This window comes from Thermobia domestica, chromosome 10 (genome assembly GCF_964235325.1).
Source record: "Thermobia domestica chromosome 10, izTheDome1.hap1.1, whole genome shotgun sequence".
Lineage (NCBI taxonomy): Eukaryota > Metazoa > Arthropoda > Insecta > Zygentoma > Lepismatidae > Thermobia > Thermobia domestica.
The window spans coordinates 43,512,548-43,533,522 of record NC_137463.1 but is presented as its reverse complement, the minus strand read 5'-3'; the positions used below and the strand labels follow the sequence as shown (position 1 = coordinate 43,533,522).

The 20,975-nt window shown below is 33.0% G+C and overlaps 1 protein-coding gene across 1 annotated transcript in view; it reads left to right on the top strand.

The window, feature by feature from the left end:
• The first annotated feature begins 6,088 nt into the window (after positions 1 to 6,088).
• Positions 6,089 to 20,975, top strand: part of LOC145662468 (transmembrane protein 145-like) — an 82,395-nt gene continuing 67,508 nt past the window's right edge. Inside the window, exon 1 of the mRNA XM_081728074.1 lies at positions 6,089 to 6,185. Within this exon, the coding sequence (XP_081584200.1) occupies positions 6,105 to 6,185 (81 nt within the window). The 5' untranslated portion in view covers positions 6,089 to 6,104. The remainder of the gene's footprint in view (positions 6,186 to 20,975) is intronic.

The following is a 20,975-nucleotide window of genomic DNA, read 5'->3' as shown; positions in this document are numbered from 1 at the left end:
CTACGTTCGTTTTAACTCATTAATTAGATAAGTTTCTTAACTTAATTGCTAGTGAAAACTTTGAAGAACGTAGCAGGGTAAGTACCGAAAATTAGGTTGATAAAGTCAAACAAGGAAACACTTGAAAGACATGACTGCTTAGTAATATATTTCCAGTGTTGTGTAGCTATTTGACAGTATTCTATTCAGTATTTATAACTGAGAATTTCGTCCTTTAGTTGAAATGTTCAGAGAAAATTAGTAGCTAAATCAGCAACTGAAATTGGGGCAATAGTTTTCCTATTTGTGGCGTGTTTTTATCTCTAGAATATTTGCTGCAGATATACTAAGATTTGTAATTTTCAAGTGCCACGATAGAATCAAATTTCGGGCTTTGATTTGTCTCTTCTTTAAAAAATTGGAGGATATCCATACAGGCTGTCAAACCTTCAATTGGATCAGAAATGACGTCACGAAAGGAGTAGACTTTTGAAGGAGACTACACAGTATATTCAAAATGTCGATCGAAAATTGTACTTCATTTTTAGAACAATTATGATGTTCTTGAATGCCTTTTTTAGAGGATACATTATTTGATTTGTGTACATGAAAACTATTAAACTACACAAATTTAAGTTTAATTTGTCAAATTCATTTATTATTGCTAATTGGGAGGGATATAACATCAGTAAAATTTAAATTTTATCTCGCTTCAAACTAAGGGGGGAAAAACTTATTTAGCAGATTAGCTATTACGTTTGCTAGCTTTCCTTCCTTTAATTCGAAGCGATAAAACTTCCATTTTTACTTGTAACATGTCCCTCCTGACAGTCACCACTGATCAAAACGCAAAATAAAACAGAAATTTAAATTTATTGGAACACTTTATATTGGTAACAGAATGTTCGAACTGTTCACTCGATCTTCCACTTCGGTAAGTGAGGTAAAAGGATTAAAATAATTGATCAGAAGATAAACTAGCTATTATGATTAGTCCTCATCTAATCTCTGATGTCTCACTTTGTATTTACAGTTATATTTTTCTCGTTGTTTTTTTCTCACTTGAATCAAAGTCAAACATTATAATACATATATATTATTACCTTAGTCACGTGTCTCTGTAAGCTAGATTTCTTTTTCATTAATATGTTGAAGCATAATAACTCGTGACATTTATAAAACGGACATTAAGTATAATGTTAGAAATGAGCACAACTGTTTCGTAACTTACTTTGCAGTCACCAATCTTCCTCTCCCTATCCCAGGCCTGGACCTCATCTCTGTTGAAAATTTGATCGATATCAGTCGTGTGGTTCAAGAGTTAAGTTTTATTTATTTTCCTATATCTCTCCCCTTCATTCTCCCCTACGTTGTACCGTTAAAGTAAAATGATAAAACCATCTCAAGTCTGGACCTCATCTATGTTGAAAATTTGATCGAGGTCGGTCAGGTGGTTGAAGAGGCACAAAGTATTTGGTCTAGGAATTAATTCGTGCGGTTGGTACGCACACATTGAAGCTGTAGTACAAACACAAAATACATAAATACCTTAAGAAAAATATTGTCCATCGCTAGCCACCACTTTCGCCCATCTGTCAGGCAATGTACGGATTCCGTGGCGAAAGAAGTCCTCATCCTTGGAAGCGATCCAGTCAGAGACCCATGTTTCGATATCTTCTGAAGAAGTAAACCGCTGTCCAATCAAATCGTTGTTCATGCAATCGAACAAGTAGTAGTCCGAAGGAGCAACGTCTGGTGAATACGGCGGGTGGGGTAAAACTTCCCATCCGACATTTTCTAAATAGGTTTTGACCGGTTTTGCGACATGTGGGCGAGCGTTATCATGTTGAACAATAAGTTTATCATGTCTGTTCTCCCATTCTGGTCGTGTTCTGGCCAGAGCTTGCTTCAAACGCATTAATTGTCGTCGATAACGTTCTCCATTCATAGTTTCACCCGGTTGCAGCAGCTCATAGTACACCACACCTTTCATATCCCACCATATGCACAGCATAACCTTTGCACAGTGAATATCTCGTTTTGGTTGTGATGGACCTGGTTCACCTGGTTTCACCCAGGCCTTTTTTCGTTTAGGGTTCTCGTAATGGATCCACTTCTCATCACCCGTAATAATTCGATGCAGAAACCCCTTTCTGCTCTGTCGTTGAAGCAGCAATTCGCAAATGGTTTTTCGTCTTTCAACGTCTCTGTCTTTCAATTCATGTGGAACCCAATGTGACATCTTTTGAATCATTCCCATGGCTTTCAAGCGTTTGGAGACTGTTGTTTGATCAACGCCTAATGCTGCTGCAAGTTGTTCCTGCGTTTGACACGAATCCTGCTCGAGCAATGCTGTCAATTCTTCGTCTTGAAATTTTTTTGGCTGTCCAGCTCGCTCTTGGTCTGCCAAGCCGAAATCACCACTTCTAAACCGTGCAAACCACTTATGACACGTTCGCTCAGCTAGAGCATGGCCACTATACACTTCCACCAAAATACGATGACTTTCAGTCGCACTTTTCTGCATGTTAAAGTAATGCAGTAGGACACCCCGCAAAAACACTTTATCAGGCACAAATTGCGCCATGTTCACTTAACTACAAACTGGTGTTGTTGACGCTTTAATCCACTGCCCTATACTACGAACGATACGCGATGACAGGGGTTTGCAACACATGTGTGGATACACGGAACTGTGGGACGCTCCGTTCGTTGCGCCATCTCTTGTCCACCCGCACGAATTAATTCCTAGACCAAATAATAAACATAATGACTTTCACTTTTATATATATTAATTTATTTATTGCAAAGAATCATGTAATTTTCCATGCAGTATAAAAAGCCGTACTTAAATAGAGCCTTACACTTATCCTTAGGTTATGGATAAAGAAATAAATATGAAGTAGATAAATTTCTTTGCAGACAACCTATCTATTATGAAATATACTAAAGGAGTATGTAAACGTTAATCCCCATTAAATTTTTTTTGAAATGTTCAAGCAATTTTTTTTAAAAAAAAGCTATAATTGTTACTAATTCTCAAATTCAAGTATTATTATTATTATTATTGTAATCTTAAGTGTAACGTATCAAGATTGTTATGACCTTTAAGGTAAATGAGACGGACGATAAACGAAGTGAATGATGATGGAAGAATTGGTGGAATGATCATATAGGAGGATATGGAAAGCCCTGAAACACCCCTTGAATACGATGTTATTTAGCCAGTGCACATAGCCTGGGATCCCTCGCACCAGTTAAAAGCGCTCTACCACTGGGTCTCGTGTCCCTTTACTTCCCAAAGTGGTCAATTGCTGATATCAAAAGAATAAAATACTTCTTACAAAATTCAGTGTGTATTACTGTCCAAATAAATGTAAAAAAACAAATAAATAAATAAATAAATAAATAAATAAAAATTCATTACCACCAAGTTTTTCTACATATGTGGAAATCTAGCACTTCATCTTAGTAATAAACATTATACAAATTTGTGTTCAAAATTAGTATAAGTATTACAATAAATGATAGGATTCACTACCTTAAAATTTCTGCCGGCAACCCTTAAATTCGATATCATCGGTCCAATACCAAAACCACGAGTGTGCAAATTTTGCTATTTTCACCTAAGTACAGTTTCATGTTCACACACATTCTAATACCAAAGTCCCATTTGTGAAACATGAGTATATTAGACGTTATTGTCAATTCCTAAAACATGTACCTAAGTCTATATACTGATTTTTCGGGGCAATTTGAATATTAAAATGCTTGTAACTCAAAGTCAAATTTAGCATATTTGCGGTTTTGGCATTGGCTCGACGATATCAAAATTAGTCTTGCGGAATGAAATACTGATAAGTTTTCGAACATTCTTCATTACAAAAAGAATTGAGCGGTAAATTTGGATAAGGGCGTAACTAGCAATTCTTCAATTTTTCAGAAGAGCAGAAAAACAAACGCCCTTATTCAATTAACCAACGTATTCACACACTATTTTTGAAGACAGGCGTTCGCTACGAAGCAGAGATATTACCTTAACATCACCTAGACACATACAGGCATGCTCAAACTTGCAGAAAATATGTATATCTCATTTTACCGGAAATAGGTCGATACGCCCTTATCCAAATTACCCCTTCGATTCATCTTTCTGCTTAGTTTTATAATGCTGTTTTCCTTGAAAGTGTGGAGATAAAAGTACTGCTAAATGAGACTTACTTCTTGAACTTTTTGTTTCTTTTTGACGTTAATATAGAATCTTTATTTTCGTAAAGTATGACTGCAATTTTGTTATGGTTTCGTTCTTACGAGGTCATCGATTTTCTCTCAGTGGTTATGAATGCTAACTTAGCGCAGAAATTATCAGGGAAGTAGTGTTCTACTATCCTCAATTCATTAGACGGTAGCTCAGTAACACATTCTACACTTGACATAAAATAATATTATGAAAGAGCAATGAGTTCTAAGATTTAACCGCTATTTCGAAAAATATATTTGTAAATTTTCCTAAGACCTTTACTGTAATTAAATGTTCTCTGAATATATTGATCGGTAGTTTAACAGTTTAAGGAACTAAACTTACGCATGATTATAAATATTCACTTGGACTAATGTTAGTATACGTGTGTTATTTAGTGATTGCCATAATTTTCGATGGAAACTCTCATCTCCTCAGCAAACACATCACATTAGCAAACTCATTGTATAGAAGTATTAAAAGAAAAATGTTTCTTCTAGTCATAAAATACATAAAAGTACCTTGATATTATCAGTAACAAAGTTGCATCGTTAAAAATTTGAAGTTTCACAGAACCACTTGGAAACTTACCTTGATAAAACTCAAAACTTTCTTAAGTGGAGCAGGAATACGGTGGTAATCTTGAGAGTAAACACAGCAGTTTTTATTACTAGAAGCAGGGGTAAAAGAGAACGCGGTTCCCTCACATTCAAAAATATGTACGGCATCCCCCCAGTTCCTAAAAAATTACAATGAGCAAAGATAGGCAGGGGGACGGTATGATGACATCCCGCTACCTACGGTCCCCCTGCCTTTTCAGATGCACTTTTACCTCTGACTAGAAGAACTATTTTTTTCTTTTGATATACCATAACGATGAATGCCATGTGATGTGATGAATTTGAACGCCACTGAGGAAGATGGGAGTTCTCATTGAAAATTTTGGCCAACACTAAGTAATAGATGTATACTAAGATTGGTGCAAGTGAATGTTTAGTTACTAATTTATTTATTTTTAAGCAACTCTGTTAGATTCAGTAAGCATAGGCTTAATATTGTTTTAATCTTTGGGATAAAATTTCCAAAAATTCGTACAAATAAATTAGATTCGTGGGGGTTCCATAGCCTAGTGGTCAGTGCGCTGGACTCACGTCCGCGTGATTCCGGATTTAGCTCTCTCCGGGTGCATCCCTATTTTCGGCGCCCACTTAACATCATGAATTAAGCTGGAGAGTCAAATGATTAAAGAAAAGTCACTGTATCTAGAAAGCTCCTGATCCACCTGTTAGAGGCAGGATAACGCGATGCACTGACTATATGTTCGTCACAAGGCTAGACATAGTTTCGCAGGTCGTTGCTTTGTTTTCTTTAAAACATTTCTGTAAAGTTCATTGGTCAAATAAGAGAAACAAAGCTGATATTTAAAATAATAAATCAAAATTACATTTACTTAAGGCTATTGCTTGAAATTCAGAGCTTATTTACCCACTTTTTTTTTAACAGTGCAAAGAATAAACAACGTAACTTTCTTAATACTTTTTAAATGGTATAGCCCAAAATAGTCAAAGCAGTACCTCACCAAAGCGTATGATGTCACAATAAATTTACAGGCGTATTTCTCATCAACCAGCAATTTATTGAGAACATTTATTGTTGTAGATTAGAAAAGATACATTGTAAAAATATAATGGTATATGTAACATTAATTTATATTTAAAAAATATTTCTAATGTTCTTTTTTATGTCAAAATATGCTGTAAATTTCAACATACAGTTGTAATAGTTATCTAACTTGGATTAATACTTTTTTTATCATGAATTATTTTCAAAACATATTTTGCTGCTCTTTTTATGTATACTAACATACTCTTATGTACTTACCTTTATGCAGAGGTGGGCGTTCGTTGCACGATTCTGTTTTCTGTCGGATGAGGGAAAGTTCGAGTACGATGTACAATATGATCCGGTAAGTACCATAGTATACATTGTACATTTGTACTTATAATTTTTAGTTTTTTTTTTAAAAAAGATATAATTGGTTCTCCAGGAAATTAAATTAGTTCTTAAATAAGTTCTATCTCTGGCTTTACTAGGCCACTTAGGACGGTTTTATCACTTCTTCATAAACACACTATTACCAGTGTATTACATATTGCACATAAAACTAAGTTTTATCATAGAATAACATATTGATATTGCTCTTCTCCCATTCGTCTAAATTGAACACGTGTTAAATACTATCTGTTAAAAAAAAAGTTACACAATAGATTTGTAGATCTTATTCTGAGATAATCTAAAGGTGACAAAATATATTTTTTAAAAAAAGCGAGGGGAGTAGCCATTTTCAAATAGTTTACCAAGAGTTCATTGATTTATAGATTAACATTCCTTTCAGCAGCGAGGCCATATGAGACATGGACCTACAGCTTAACGTGGAATTCGAACCACAGTAATTTAAGATTTAAGTCCCCAAAGCTAAGGTCACGGAGGAGTTAAAAACTTATTATTATTATCGTTATTTGTGAATATTCCTTGTGGCGAAATCACCCGCAATGCTACAAAATAAAATTAGAAGTTTCTTTAATGCTAGTAAAAATTGCTGAATATCACAGGGTATATGATGGAAAGTTCCATTATATTATAGAATATACTTCCGTAATAATGCTACAAGATAAACAACGGAAAATTCCGAACCAATAGGAAAGAAAACACATATCTTGATTATTTTATTGTGTTCTAGACAATGCAACACTTTTACGCAACAGAAATAGAAGCATTCTGTAATGAATCAATCATACATGCGTGCAAGTTATACTATAAACATACACAGCTTACGTTGAAAGCAACATGCAAATAAGTTCGATAATAATCAGTCAGAAATCGTACGGTCTCCAGGCATAGTCATAACAAGTTCAATAATCCTGTGTGTACGGTTTGACCTTTTACTTTCCTTAGTATAAACCCATAAATTTAATCTAAGTGACATAGCAAGCAGCTTTTTTTTTTTTTTTTAAATCATGTTCTTTATTTCATAAAGACTGGTGCTAAACGTAAAGAAATTTCAAATAGATATATATACTTGTGTGCTTAGTTTATTGAATCAACGCTGCTGAACAATATTCCAATACAAAGTATAGAAAACATAAAAATAAATTTATTCTTACAGAAAATGAATAAAACCTTGCTACTTCTCTCTTTGCTCCAAACTGTTGCTATGCTTTATATATTTAAAGATATGTAAAACATATCACAGAATGACCAGTTTCTTTACTTACAATGAATAATATAATATTGTACTTAAATCTTATTTACTTAAAAATACACCAATTAAATGTTGTGTTATTAATGTGAATGATATTGTTAATACCGAAGGTAAAATGTGTGATTTTTTTTTTTTAAAGATATATCTTGTGTTGTTGTTAAAATATGTTTTATGGGTTGAATTATAGATATTTTTTTAAGGTATATTATAATTAGTTTCGAAATTTACTTTATATAATTTGCTTCTTTCCTTTTTTTAACCCCAAAACAGTGAATTCTTACTATTTCACAAAGTATTCTAGTGAACAGCGGTTTAGAAACATTTTCACATGATTGTTTTATCTCTGTCTAGGCTTCCTATAATTTGAATGTGTATTACTTTATTTCAATAAATAGCCAATTGAAAAGTTAAAATGATAACATTAACCATTGCTTAAGAACTTGGTGATAGGGCTGACAGTTATGCTTCGTTTCTTTCATCTTACTTTCTTCAACAACTTTTGTTAAATATATATTTTTAGTAATCATTCTATGCTTTACTTTATTGACTTCCGTCTCTTTTTTTTTTGTCACATTTTATGATAAATATGGCCTTTTTGTTTCTTTTTGCAAAAGGACCAACGTGTAATAGGGATGGTTACAAAGTTCCGGTTCCGGCAGAACCGATTCTTAAAGATCCGGCTTTCAGAACCAGTTCCGGAATCGGTTCCAGACCTAGATCCGAAAACCCGGTTCCAGAACCGGACCTAGGAACCGTTTCCAGACCTGGATCCAAAGATCCGTAAAGGAGGCACAAAGTTCACCTTCAAAACACTGCAAAGAGGACAACGCGCTTATGCCCTCCCCGCCCAGACCTGCTTGTGCCCCCAGAAAAAAATTGGTCTACCAGTGGATATTTAGCCAAATGAGTTCCGGAGGGACCGGTTTTTGATGATCCGGTTTTCAGAACGGTTCCGGAATCAATTCCACACCTGGATCCGAAAAACCCGGTTCCGGAACAGATTCCAGACCTGAATCAGAAAACCCGGTTCTGGAACCGGACCTTCTAGAACCAGATTCGTTCAGAGCCGAAAACCGGTTCCACCAGGAACTGATTCCGCCTATCCCTAATGTGAAACCGGCCATCTTTATTAACTAATTTTAATATTCTTGATACTGGGGGAACAACTACATTCGGTACTGATCTGTCATTGGCATATAAGCGGCTAATATTAACAATTCTAACTCCACAATTCCGAATCAATAATGTGTTATTTACTATTTGTTGCATATTTATGGTGTAAATTAGTCGAAAATTTCCATAATTCTCAAATTGAGTCCATATATTCTACTTAAATGCCATTGTAAATAGAGCATAAAATGTTTATCCTCGTATATTATGGATATACAAGTATACTTAGTGAATTAAATGTATCTATTTCTTACTATTTCTTGAGAATTACAGAATCGGGTAGAAATAGTAATTTACTTGGCCCACATATTGTAATCAATAAAAGTAGGTATTTACCCATAAGTGATCTTTTATCCATACTTTCGAATCAGATGGGCAATTTCAGTACAATAGTCTTCTATACATTAACCGAAAATTGCTGATACACTCTGAAGTTATTAGCAGATAGTTACATTAATTTTCCAACTTCAATAATATTCATATCATCTACGTATCTTATACCTGTTGAAGACAATGTTATTTGTAGGCCCATTTTGGGAAGGAGCTTAAAGACATTTCTCTGAGACTCCTCTTGCTATCAAATTCAAATCACAAGCTGCGTAATATACATTGCAAAATTTATATAATCGAAATTTATACATTTTCAAGTTTTAGTCCAAACTCATGATTTATACACGAACCTTCCAGAGATTCTCTTTTCCTCTTTTCCCTTGAAAGAAATGCTCGTCAAAGATCTACTTCGTTCAAACTTTGATGCCACTTCATCTGTACTCCGTAATACTAACTTGTGTTCCTTTTAAAAAAGTACCATTTTTTTAACTTAAAGGAAAAATCTAACTTCTTCCATTAATAAATATTGGTTCCTCTATTTAGCATGAGCTACACATACTGTATATACAAATCAATTTTCAGCTACTTCTTAAAGCACTCAACGTACAAAATGTAATAAGTACAGCTATTATCAAAATTCTGAGCACACTATTGAGTTTTCAGAATTTTGTAAATAAATCACACTGTGTTCATACAAAACCATGTTTGTTAGACTCGTTTTTGAAAATAAACAACGTTGTTCATATAAGGATACGAAAATTCTTTTTACATCGAGACAAATTTATTGAAGAAAGCTGTTTGCCAATAAATAAATAAATAAATAAATAAATAAATAAATAAATAAATAAATAAATAAATAATGAACAGACAACTAACGTCATGCTTTGTCTGATGATGCATCATTTCAACAACACCTACTGGTATGTGTATGAACCTTTGCTAGTAGTTGTCTCTTTATTTCAACGAGCAGCCGTATACGCGCTATTCTGTTGTGTCATAATATGGGCAAAATTGGAAGCAAATCTGCGACTTACAATCTTACTGTTTTCATTCGTGTAAACTAATTGAATAGTGTGAAGAGCATGCAAATACTACAAAATGCGGAAGAGGAACTGTTAAGTAAGAGTCGAAGCACGTGTTCAAGTGGTTATTTTGAGAGAAGAGAGTCATTCTCTCTTAACAATCTGTGATCGGGCGGAGCAGTGTGTCGTGCTCTTGAAAGATGGTCACAAAGTAGTGTAAATATTACACGGAAGCGCACTGATCGTCCAAAAATAACAACGTCTTTTAAGGAAAAGGTTACTGGAAAAGCAAGCAAACAGGATAAACGTTAACCGCTCTGGAAAAACTAACAGAACTATGGAAGAGCCATTTGCAATCGATATTAAATAGGACAGTGGCCTAGCGCCTTCAGATCTATCTTTTGCGTAGGATTGAAGTAAAGAAACCATTCCTTCAAGCCGGAAGCATTACAAAAAGATACTCCTGGGCCAAAAATAAATACATAAATAAAAGTAAGACTGAAACGATGAACAACTGAAGAAGGCACTCTAGACCTACGAATATAAATTCAAACTTTTCGCCTTCCAATGCTAAGAAGTTTGTGCGACTTCGTTCCGAAGAACGCTTTCATCCCGACCGAGTAATACCTACAGCAAGGCATGGAGAAAATAGCATGACTCTTTGGAGATGCTTTACAGACCATCAAGTTGATAGTTTAGTTGGGATGAATGGAATAATGGACAAAAACGTGTTTCACAACGTTTAAATGAAGCATGAAATTTCATCAGAACGTGGATCTGGGAGAGTAACTTCGTATTATAACAAGATTACCGTCCCAAATATTCCAAGCTATGCAGTAATTATCTAGAATGCAAAGACAATGCTTACATCACCAACAAATGGAATAGTCGCCACAGTCGCAAGATTTGTTAGCCATCGAGTTTTTGTAAGATGAACTTGACAGGACAGTCCACAAATAGATGCCAATGAATTCTGAAGGTCTTTATAAGGCTGTGCAGAGCTACTGAAATCGTGTAGTTTTACGAAAGTTGGATAAATTAATCAACCAAATGGTTGAAATTTTTAAAGTTCTTATCAAGGCTAAGGGTCGGCATTTCATTGAACGCGAACATATTCAATGAATTTGTCTCAGTGGAAACAGGATCATATGTTTTAATTTCTTTATATGAGTAGTGATGTTTACTTCACAGAACAAGTCCATCAAACTGGATTTTGTATGGATTCATGTCTTTTATTTTATTTTAGTTTTGAAAAGTTAATAGTGTGCTCAGACTTTTGACGATGACTGTAACTCATACATATGTGACTTCAAAAACTCTATAAGGTATAGCAGTGAGTGAGTTTGAATTAGCTATTTAAATGTTCGACTTTTAAGAAATAAATAGCATAGAAATGTATTAATAATTCAGCGAAAAGTTTCATGGTTACAACTATGGGTATTTAAATCACGTAAGATGCATTATCAAACACTGCGTATGGGATTTTATTATGAAACTTCTCGCACGGGGGAATTTATTATCTCGTGCACGTGGAGAGAAAGATCAATATTCTTTCTATTGTATACAACTTGGTTGCGTGCACTTCCTTCAAGGTTAACCACCACGTTATTGGGAGGTATCAATATATACAATATATATAAACTTGAATATTGTCTTCACAAAGAAATTACGTCTACTACATGTGGGTTATAGTAATCAGGTTATCCCATCGGTTACACAAAAGGAAATATCGCAATTAGTAAACAAATATGACGTAGTAAACATATTTTGTTTTCGAATGGACGTATTGACTATTACAAAAACAGAAAAATTTCGAATTGATTTTCTATTATATCCGTGTACATGACTCATAAATCCATTTCTCTTGTGCAATCAAACAAAAATATATACCAGGGCAGTCGAAACGTTCTCGAAATGTTGTTGCAGCATTTTATTGCCACAATATAACTATATTGAAGACATTTATTTAATCGTCTCCAAAAATAGGCATCTTCGGAACACACACACACACACACTCTTGCTCCATTGCTCCTGCCATTGCTGAAAACACCGGCAAAAGTCCTCTTTTGTTATCTTCCGAAGTTCAGCAGTCATGTTTGTTTTTGACATCTTGTACGGTGGCGAAACGGTTACTTTTGAGGCCAATTTTTCCTTAAAACATTATTGCCTTAAACTGTTTTAAGACTATCAAAATTTCTGAAGCAATTTCTCTAATTCGCACATGTACTTGATGTTCGAGCGTTGCTCAAACTGCGACATTACGCCAACTAATCACTCAATACACAATCCTTCGTCCAACTTCACTTCTCGCGTACTGCCTGTTATGACCTGTTTACACTTTTCAAATTCATAATTACCTAGATAGACATCTAAGGACTGTACTCTACAAGATTTATTGTGATTACATTATAAATGCCAAAACTAGAACAACATTCTGGGAAATTTTAGACTGCCTTGGAAATATATATATATATATACTCCATAGTTCTGGATAATCACAATAACATTTTAAAACATTTTTCTGACCAGAACAAAATGAATTATTTAATAACTATACGAGTTTTGTTACAGTTTCAAGGACCTAACGTCCTCTTCATCAGACATTGAGAAAAGGCAGATGACAGCAAATCTTATATCTTCCTCAGCCGTTAGTTAGCATTTTCATTTATATAATTTTAATTGTTGTTTTTATATATATATAATTTTCAAATTTGTAATATGTAACAATATCATATAATTACATTGTTAATACATGTTAACAGAAAAGAAAAATGCATAAGACTATTAGTGCAATTTGAATATTTTCAAATTTCTATTTTATTTTATTTTATTTTATATAAAGATCAATAGAATTGTAAAATTGCATTGACTGTTAACATGTATTAACAATGTAATTATATGATATTTTTAAATAGTGAATTCTGTAAAAAAAAAAAAAAAAAAAAAAAAGCAATTATATGTTCGCCCATTTGTGAATATAAATATTTTGAACATGAAAAAAAAACAAAAATTATATGATATTGTTACATATTACAAATTTAAAAATTATATATATATAAAAACAACAATTAAAATTATATAATTGAAAATGCTAACTAACGGCTGAGGAAGATATAAGATTTGCTGTCATCTGTCTTTTCTCAATGTCTGATGAAGAGGACGTTAGGTCCTTGAAACTGTAACAAAACTCGTATAGTTATTAAATAATTCATTTTGTTCTGGTCAGAAAAATGTTTATATATATATATATATGGTACCTTTAATATTATTTCTATTTGTTAATTTTGCATTAAAGTTGTAACTGTTAGAAAGTCAATTCTTCCTTCTTTGAGAATATGAGTCAGAAAGTCAATTTTTGGCCTTCTTTGAGAAGATGAGTTTATTTTGTCTCTGATTTATTTCCAGTCAGTTGTGACAGTTCCGATTGTCTACAGTTTTCCAAATGTCAGCAGATTGGATATAAAACTAAACAAAACGGTGCCAGGGGTCCTTGGTTCGATCCTTATCGCGCAAGGTGAAATTTATGGTGGACAAACACCGTGTGGGTGGGTTTTCTCGGGATTCTCCCGTCTCATTCCACTTTCTTCATTCTACGATTTCATTCATTTCTCATCATCACCGTCTCCTTTAGCCTAGCCGGTATAACCGTGGGACATAAAACTTTCATTTAAAGATTTCATTTCATTTAAACAAAACAGGGATGAAGCGCCAAGATTAATTTTAATTGAGTCATGTTTGCATAATGAGTCTTCATACAGCACAGAAATGTATTAATAATAATTTAGAATTTAGTAAACTTCCTTTCCTAGCTTCATGTGTTAGCAAGAGTTTTCCTTTTCCATTTTTTTATAAACTCTTACCACTTAAGTTATAAGGCTAGGTCAAATAGATTATGATATTCAACTTAAAAGACACACCTGTAAATCACCATCATAATCAGTACTGTACTAGTCTATCAATTATTCTGTAATTACTAATTATCAATATTGTCAAATGTCTTTTACAAAGAGCATACCAAGGAAAGTATAGTCTGTACAACTGAAAATTTATTCATCTTACATACTGCCGCAATTTAACGAGATTATGTACACTCACTACGAGAGCAAAGAGATTCTTCTGGAAGTTGTTAAATATTTACCTAACATTTCATTTCATTAATAATGTCAACCTTTTCCCCTCGAGGTTATGATGTAAAATTATATCACCAATAGTTAAATAAAAACTGAAATTATATACTTGTAATTAAGTGAGAAAGAAGTAACGCTTCTTAACATTTCTTTTTAAAAATATGTGTTGTAATATTACAACTATGACACGACTATCAAGCATCTCCCTTAAACTTTCTTACTTTGTATGTGGTTAAGTTTTGAATAGTTGGCATACATGGCTGAAAGAATTCAAGAGATAAAAGGTACACTTTTAACATGAAATTTATTATATTTTATCACTGTATTAACAAAGTTCTTTAGTCATTTTTTCTTGAAAATGTCCAAACTACAGTAGCTATTCAATATATTTATTTTATTTTAATGTTTTAATCCTGTAAGGCTCACTTGCTTAAACCTCACAATATAAACTGAGGATCTTTTGTAGCGAGTGAAACTGAGAACGGTGTATTAAAGAATTTAAGAATGAATAGGATTGAAAAAGCAAGAATTAATGGTAATTATTGTTCGTGACTACTTTAATTAGTTTGCAATAAGTTGGATGGAAAAATCGATAGCTGATGTAAGCTCGAGCTTCTACCGAATGAGAAATTCTTGGAACAACTGAAATAAACGACTATGGAAAGCAATACTTCCTCTAGCCCATTACAATAGTGCGATACTATTACTAGTTTCGCATTTTCCACATAGCCTATGAGCCCAAGCACAAAAGCTCAAGGATTTGTGGGGCCCTGAATTTTGAGACAAATTTTTAATGGATACAATTTTAAATTATCAAATTTATTTCAAACATTCATTTCTAATTTAGTTTAGAACCAAAAATATTTATTACAATGATGTCAAGCAAAGTTGAACCAATTGAGAAGAGAACTAAATCAGCAATATTTATGTTCTATTGTGACATTTAAGAAAAACAACGTAAAAAAGTTAATAAAAACATTTCTCTTGTCTATATTGAAAATGAAAAATTTATAATCAATAGTAAATACTGTCACTTAAGCAACATAAGTGCTGTTAAAGTTTATCGTAATATAAATTTTTAGCTCCAGAGCTACTTATAATGTATAAAAGCTTGTGTTGTGCGTTCCATAGTTACGTGCGTAAAATTCATCCAGTTTTAATGAAATTTAAGTGTGCTTCCTTTGAGCTTAGAAAATAAGCATATTTGTTGAAGTTAAAATCCATAAAAAATAAGTTGAGTAAAAGGGAGTAATTCAACCTTCAGTTGAACGTATATGCATATACATAAAATGAATTCAAAGCAATTTTTCACGATAAGTTTTATAAAAGTTATTCAATTTTAATGCAATATGGCGTATATTTTATCTATTAGCAATCACAGTTCGTTGTTAATGTTTTAATAAACTCTTCGTCTGAAGAAAATCAAAATCCACGAAGATATTTTTTCAGCTTCGGAAAGAGGTGGAAATCTGATTGAGAGTAAATCTGGTGAATAATGTAAATGTAGCAGCAAGTCGTACCTAAGTTAATAACTTTGGCCGTTGGGTCGTACCTAAGTCAATAACTTTAGCCGTTGAAACACTTATAAGCGAACGAGCATTATCGTGATGCAAAATGAGTTTATTCTTTGATAAACTCTTCTTCTGTTGTTTTTAAATTTTAATTGGTATAAAGGCTTTTTTATTATTCAGTGAGATGTTTTATCAGTGGAAGATAATCAATAACAAGAACACCATTTGCATTAAAAACTGAAACCATACCTTTCCGACAAACTTCTTTCTTTGAAGTTGGAGAAACTGATTGTTTCCTTTGCTTTGACTCACGTTTCGCTTCTGGAGTGTAGTCTTTTACCCATGCTACATTGGTGGCAGTGCCATAATTTGTAAGGATAGAGGAAACAGCTGCCTTCTCATTTAACCTCCCTACCGTTCGAAGGTTCCTCACTTCAAGATTCAACTTTCTTACTGTATATGATGTCGATAAAAACATAATGTACACATGAATTTATAAATGAAGCCTATATAAGTGAAAAAAATTAAATGAAAACATGATTTGGGTTCATTTCAGTAAAGGGAACTCCAGAAGTAAATGTTACAAAAGATTGTATGTGCCGAATTAGCCAGACATAATCAGAACATGTATTGTGGTACTACAAGAAAAACAAAAAATATTTTCAAGATAAGAATAATATATGTCGTTGCGGACAAAAACTTAAAAAATGTAAGATCTATCTCATATCTCATCTAAACATCTAAAATGTAAGATCTTAGATATTTAGATAAAATGTGAAATAGTAGATCTGTATTATAAGAGAGATGAAAGGTCAAGAAAGCCAAGAATAATAGAATAATAGTTGTATATAATGCATTTGTACGATCAAAATTAGAATATGTATCTATAGTTTGGGACCCTTTTCATCAGTCAAGTACAATAAATAGAGAAAGTTCAAAATAAATTATTGAAATATACTGCCTATAAGATATTTGGTATACAAATACTCTATATTTCTTAGGAGCTCTCTCGTGGCTAAGCGGTTAGCGTACGCACCTTTGATGTGAGAGACCCGGGTTCGATTCCCGGCGGGAGCTCATGTGGTTCGGATTCCACGTTAATCAGTAGGTCCACGTTTCATATGGCCTCGCTGCTAAACGGGACATTAAACTAAAATCAACTCAACTCTATATTTCTTAGGAAGTACTTCTAAAAAAAAAAGCTGTCACTAGAAAATAGGAGGTTTATACAAATAGTGTTATATTTAAATGTCAAGGACAATAAAAAAAAGCTTAATAATAGGGAAGATAATATGTTTTTATTAGGCAGATTACCTTTTTATTGCCCTCTACAAAATCTGAGGGGTAGACATATTTTTTACATTCCTCATAATAGAACAAATACTAATAAAATTCTCCACTGTATAAATTATGTGATGCGGGTAAAGAATTGGGACTATAGGCTTATATATTTTAGTATGAATTTAAGTCGTTTAAGAGGAAATGTTTTGAGTTATTAATTGATAAATTGTAGATTTGTTTTTGTATGTTATAAGTTATAATCTGAGATAAGAAAAAATATATACTTATTGTAATTTTATGTTTAACCACTAACTCGATATATATCTTTGATGATTGTATATAAAAATTTGTACTTTGTAATTGCATTTGGGAATTAAATACAATATATATATGTTATTTATTGTGATTTGCAACAGTTTTGATTTCGTGTCCATTACCTGTCGGCCATTTAAGATATTACGGAATATTACGGAACACTTCTTTATTACCGCCAAGATTTTTGAAGTAACAATATATTTTCTTACACGGGAAGCTCCCACAAATTGTCGGTCAAATCGAATTGCCACTTAGCACATCTGATAGAGCATCATGAAAAATGAAAATGAGCAAAATTGAAGGTGCTACTACAACGGTACGTTGTATATTTTTATATTTTTATTACTTGTAAACTTGTAAAGTTGGGCGTAAAGTATTTTATATATGTAATAAACTAGATTTTTTGTGAAGAAGAAAAAAATAGTTAGATATAATATCGATTTTAAGAAGATATTCATATGTTATATAATTTTTAAATAATAAGTCTTTGGAACGTCGTTGTCAGGACAACTAAGTATAAATAAATGGAAGAATCGCAACGAAGCTTTGCATTATTAATGGCTCATCAATAAATATTTAAGAACTGTTGTATATGGTGTCCGAAACCCGAGACTGAGTGATTGTATCGTTTCGAAGTTGAGTAGAAGCGAACAAACATTGAGCCAAATATCAATTATACTCTGTTGAGGAGTGGCCGGATCATTTATAGAAACAATATGAGTACTACAGATAATGGAACGGTCGACAACCCAATAACGAATTCTTCGAATCACATGATGGACGTATTAAGGGAGATATCTCAACAGATCAAGGATCAAGCCCATCAAGTTCAGGAGATATCTCAACAGATCAAGGATCAATCTCATCAAGCTCAGGAGCAAGTTCGACATAATGACGAACAATTTGAAAGAGTGAATCAGCAATTGGAAAAGTTGGACCAAAGGGTGAACCAGCAAGCCCAACATTTTGATGAGCGACTAGAACAGTTGCAACATCGTAATGACGGTTTACAACATCAACTACAACAAATGAACCAACAAATTGCTGCCAAATTTGAGACAACGGTAAAGGAATATACCAATCAGATTAAAGATGATTTGTCAGTTCCCGAAACTTCATCGTCAGTCAGCAGAAATACGTTAAATGAACCTGAACCTTCTGCGGATCCAAAGTTGGCATCGACGAAGAAATATGACATTATTGATTTGAATATTTGTATGAAATTAGCTGAATGTTTGTATAAGCATATTGCCGTACTGATTGGATCAAATCATCCTAACTTTTCTCTTCGTTCAAATGTTTTTAATTGTCCTAACGATGTTGTGTATAATGAAGATTTTGGTATGTATCAATGTGCGAGAAGTTATGATCATTTTCGTCTCATGAATGCTATTGATCGTTTGTATTCACGATATATTCTACATGATAGTGATGCTGGAAATGATGTAATGGTAATAGAACCGTTGGGTGATGTGTACACGGCATTGGTTCATGTAGCAGGAAGAAAGTTGATTCCAATATTTGTGAAATTCAGAAAGAAAGCGTGCGTTCCCATCAATGCTTGTAGTGATTGTTCAACTGAATTGGAGCTGTTAAACTGTGTATTCAACGAAAAGACCAGAATGATGTTGGCGAACGGTATGATGATGTCTTCGCAGAACGTAATCCAGTGCGTTAATTTCAGTCATCCAGGTGTGATGTTGCAAAGTTTTGAAAATCCATCAGTGATGCAATACATTGCTAGCTTGAATCAAACTAACATTAATCGAGACCAACTACTATGTATTCATGTGCGATTGAAGTGTGACCCAATGTGCAGGAAGATGTTAAATTCATGTGTACCGGTGATGCAACCGGACCTAATCACAGAAGAAACAAAACCCGTGGTAGGACAAAGTACCGTGAGCATTGTGGAAAGAATAGGTACAGATATGTTAAGAGACCCGATATCTCGACATCAGTAAAACGAATGAGAACTGAACCTAATTTTACCGATGATGTAAATGAACCTAATCCTGGTAGTAACAGTGGTAGTGATTGTGTAACTCAACCTAATCCTAGTGTAGTACGATCACGTACACCTAAGAAGCATGTAAGCATTAGATCTAATTTCGTTCGACGTGGACTTCGTAAAAATCTCATAGATGACGAAAATTCTCAACGTAAGAAACGAAGAACTGAAGAAGTAAATAATGCGCAATGTGACTTGAATGAACTTGATAGTCATGTAACTTAGACTGGAATTCCGATGTTCGAAAAGATTGTATTCAATGGATTTTGCTTTTAAATATCATGATTTCTCGGTTTATTGTATTTTATTTTATGTTATTTAATCTTAAGTTTATGTCTATGATCGCAGTTACTCAATTTATGTCAACAAATACCTTAATGTTATGTGTTTTCCTATGATTGCCAAAATGCCATATCAATCACATTATTCTTGTTATGATGCTAATAAGAAGTTAATTATTATGTTATGTTCTGATTATTATCGATATTTCAATCTTAATCTATATTTTGTTTAACTATATCTTATATTCGATCATTTTTGTGTTCTAAGAACAACTATATGACTATCACATACATCTTTTTCAAAACCTTCTTCATGTTGCCTCAAATAGATAATGGTTGGATTGTAACAAGCGTGTAATGGCTCCGAAAAGGAATCGAATAACTTGTAAATCAAATCTCGAATGTGTCTTATCGTCGTTGAAATGTATAAATAAATGAAAATGATGATAAAGTTTAAAATAAATATAATAATAAATATGATAATAATATTGTGATAAAATTTAGTATAATATATATGTATAATTATATGAATTGTAATTTCTAAATATACGAGGTGCATTCGAAAACTCGAATGATTAACATGTATATGTAAACGGTCCAGAGTTCTTTTTCTTTTTATTGAATAAATAAATAAAAGGAAAAATCTGCCGGGCGCCATTATATAGAACGGTACGTTGTATATTTTTATATTTTTATTACTTGTAAACTTGTAAAGTTGGGCGTAAAGTATTTTATATATGTAATAAACTAGATTTTTTGTGAAGAAGAAAAAAATAGTTAGATATAATATCGATTTTAAGAAGATATTCATATGTTATATAATTTTTAAATAATAAGTCTTTGGAACGTCGTTGTCAGGACAACTAAGTATAAATAAATGGAAGAATTGCAACGAAGCTTTGCGTTATTAATGGCTCATCAATAAATATTTAAGAACCGTTGTACTGTGGACCAGAAGGATAGGAGCTATGGGGCTTAAAAATTTGAATACCCAGAAAATTATATCATGGAATTATGTACGTTTAAAGTAAATATCTTGAAAACCATTAAAACAATCAAAACAAAAGTTGCACAATATAATGAGAACAAAATGTCCTATTTAAAACCAAAAACAATGTTGCCATAAGTGAAGCATTGTTGCCAACTCAGCATAAAATATTTTGTTTGAAATAGCACCATATACAAGTGTGCACAGATTTAAAATGCACTATTATCACTAAATATAATAGTGAAGTGTAGTGGTACAGTGTTGCACACTGTTGGAGCTACCTGTGCTGAAAATGTACAATGGAGAAGTCTGATATGTGGCAACACATGATAATAAAGGAATCTGGGTCTCATACTATGAATTTAGTTCAAATACATAACACGGATAGTATAACATAGTAAAATGTCAGCAGTGTTACAAAATATTGATGTATTTGAAAAACGAATTGAGTGATGCCA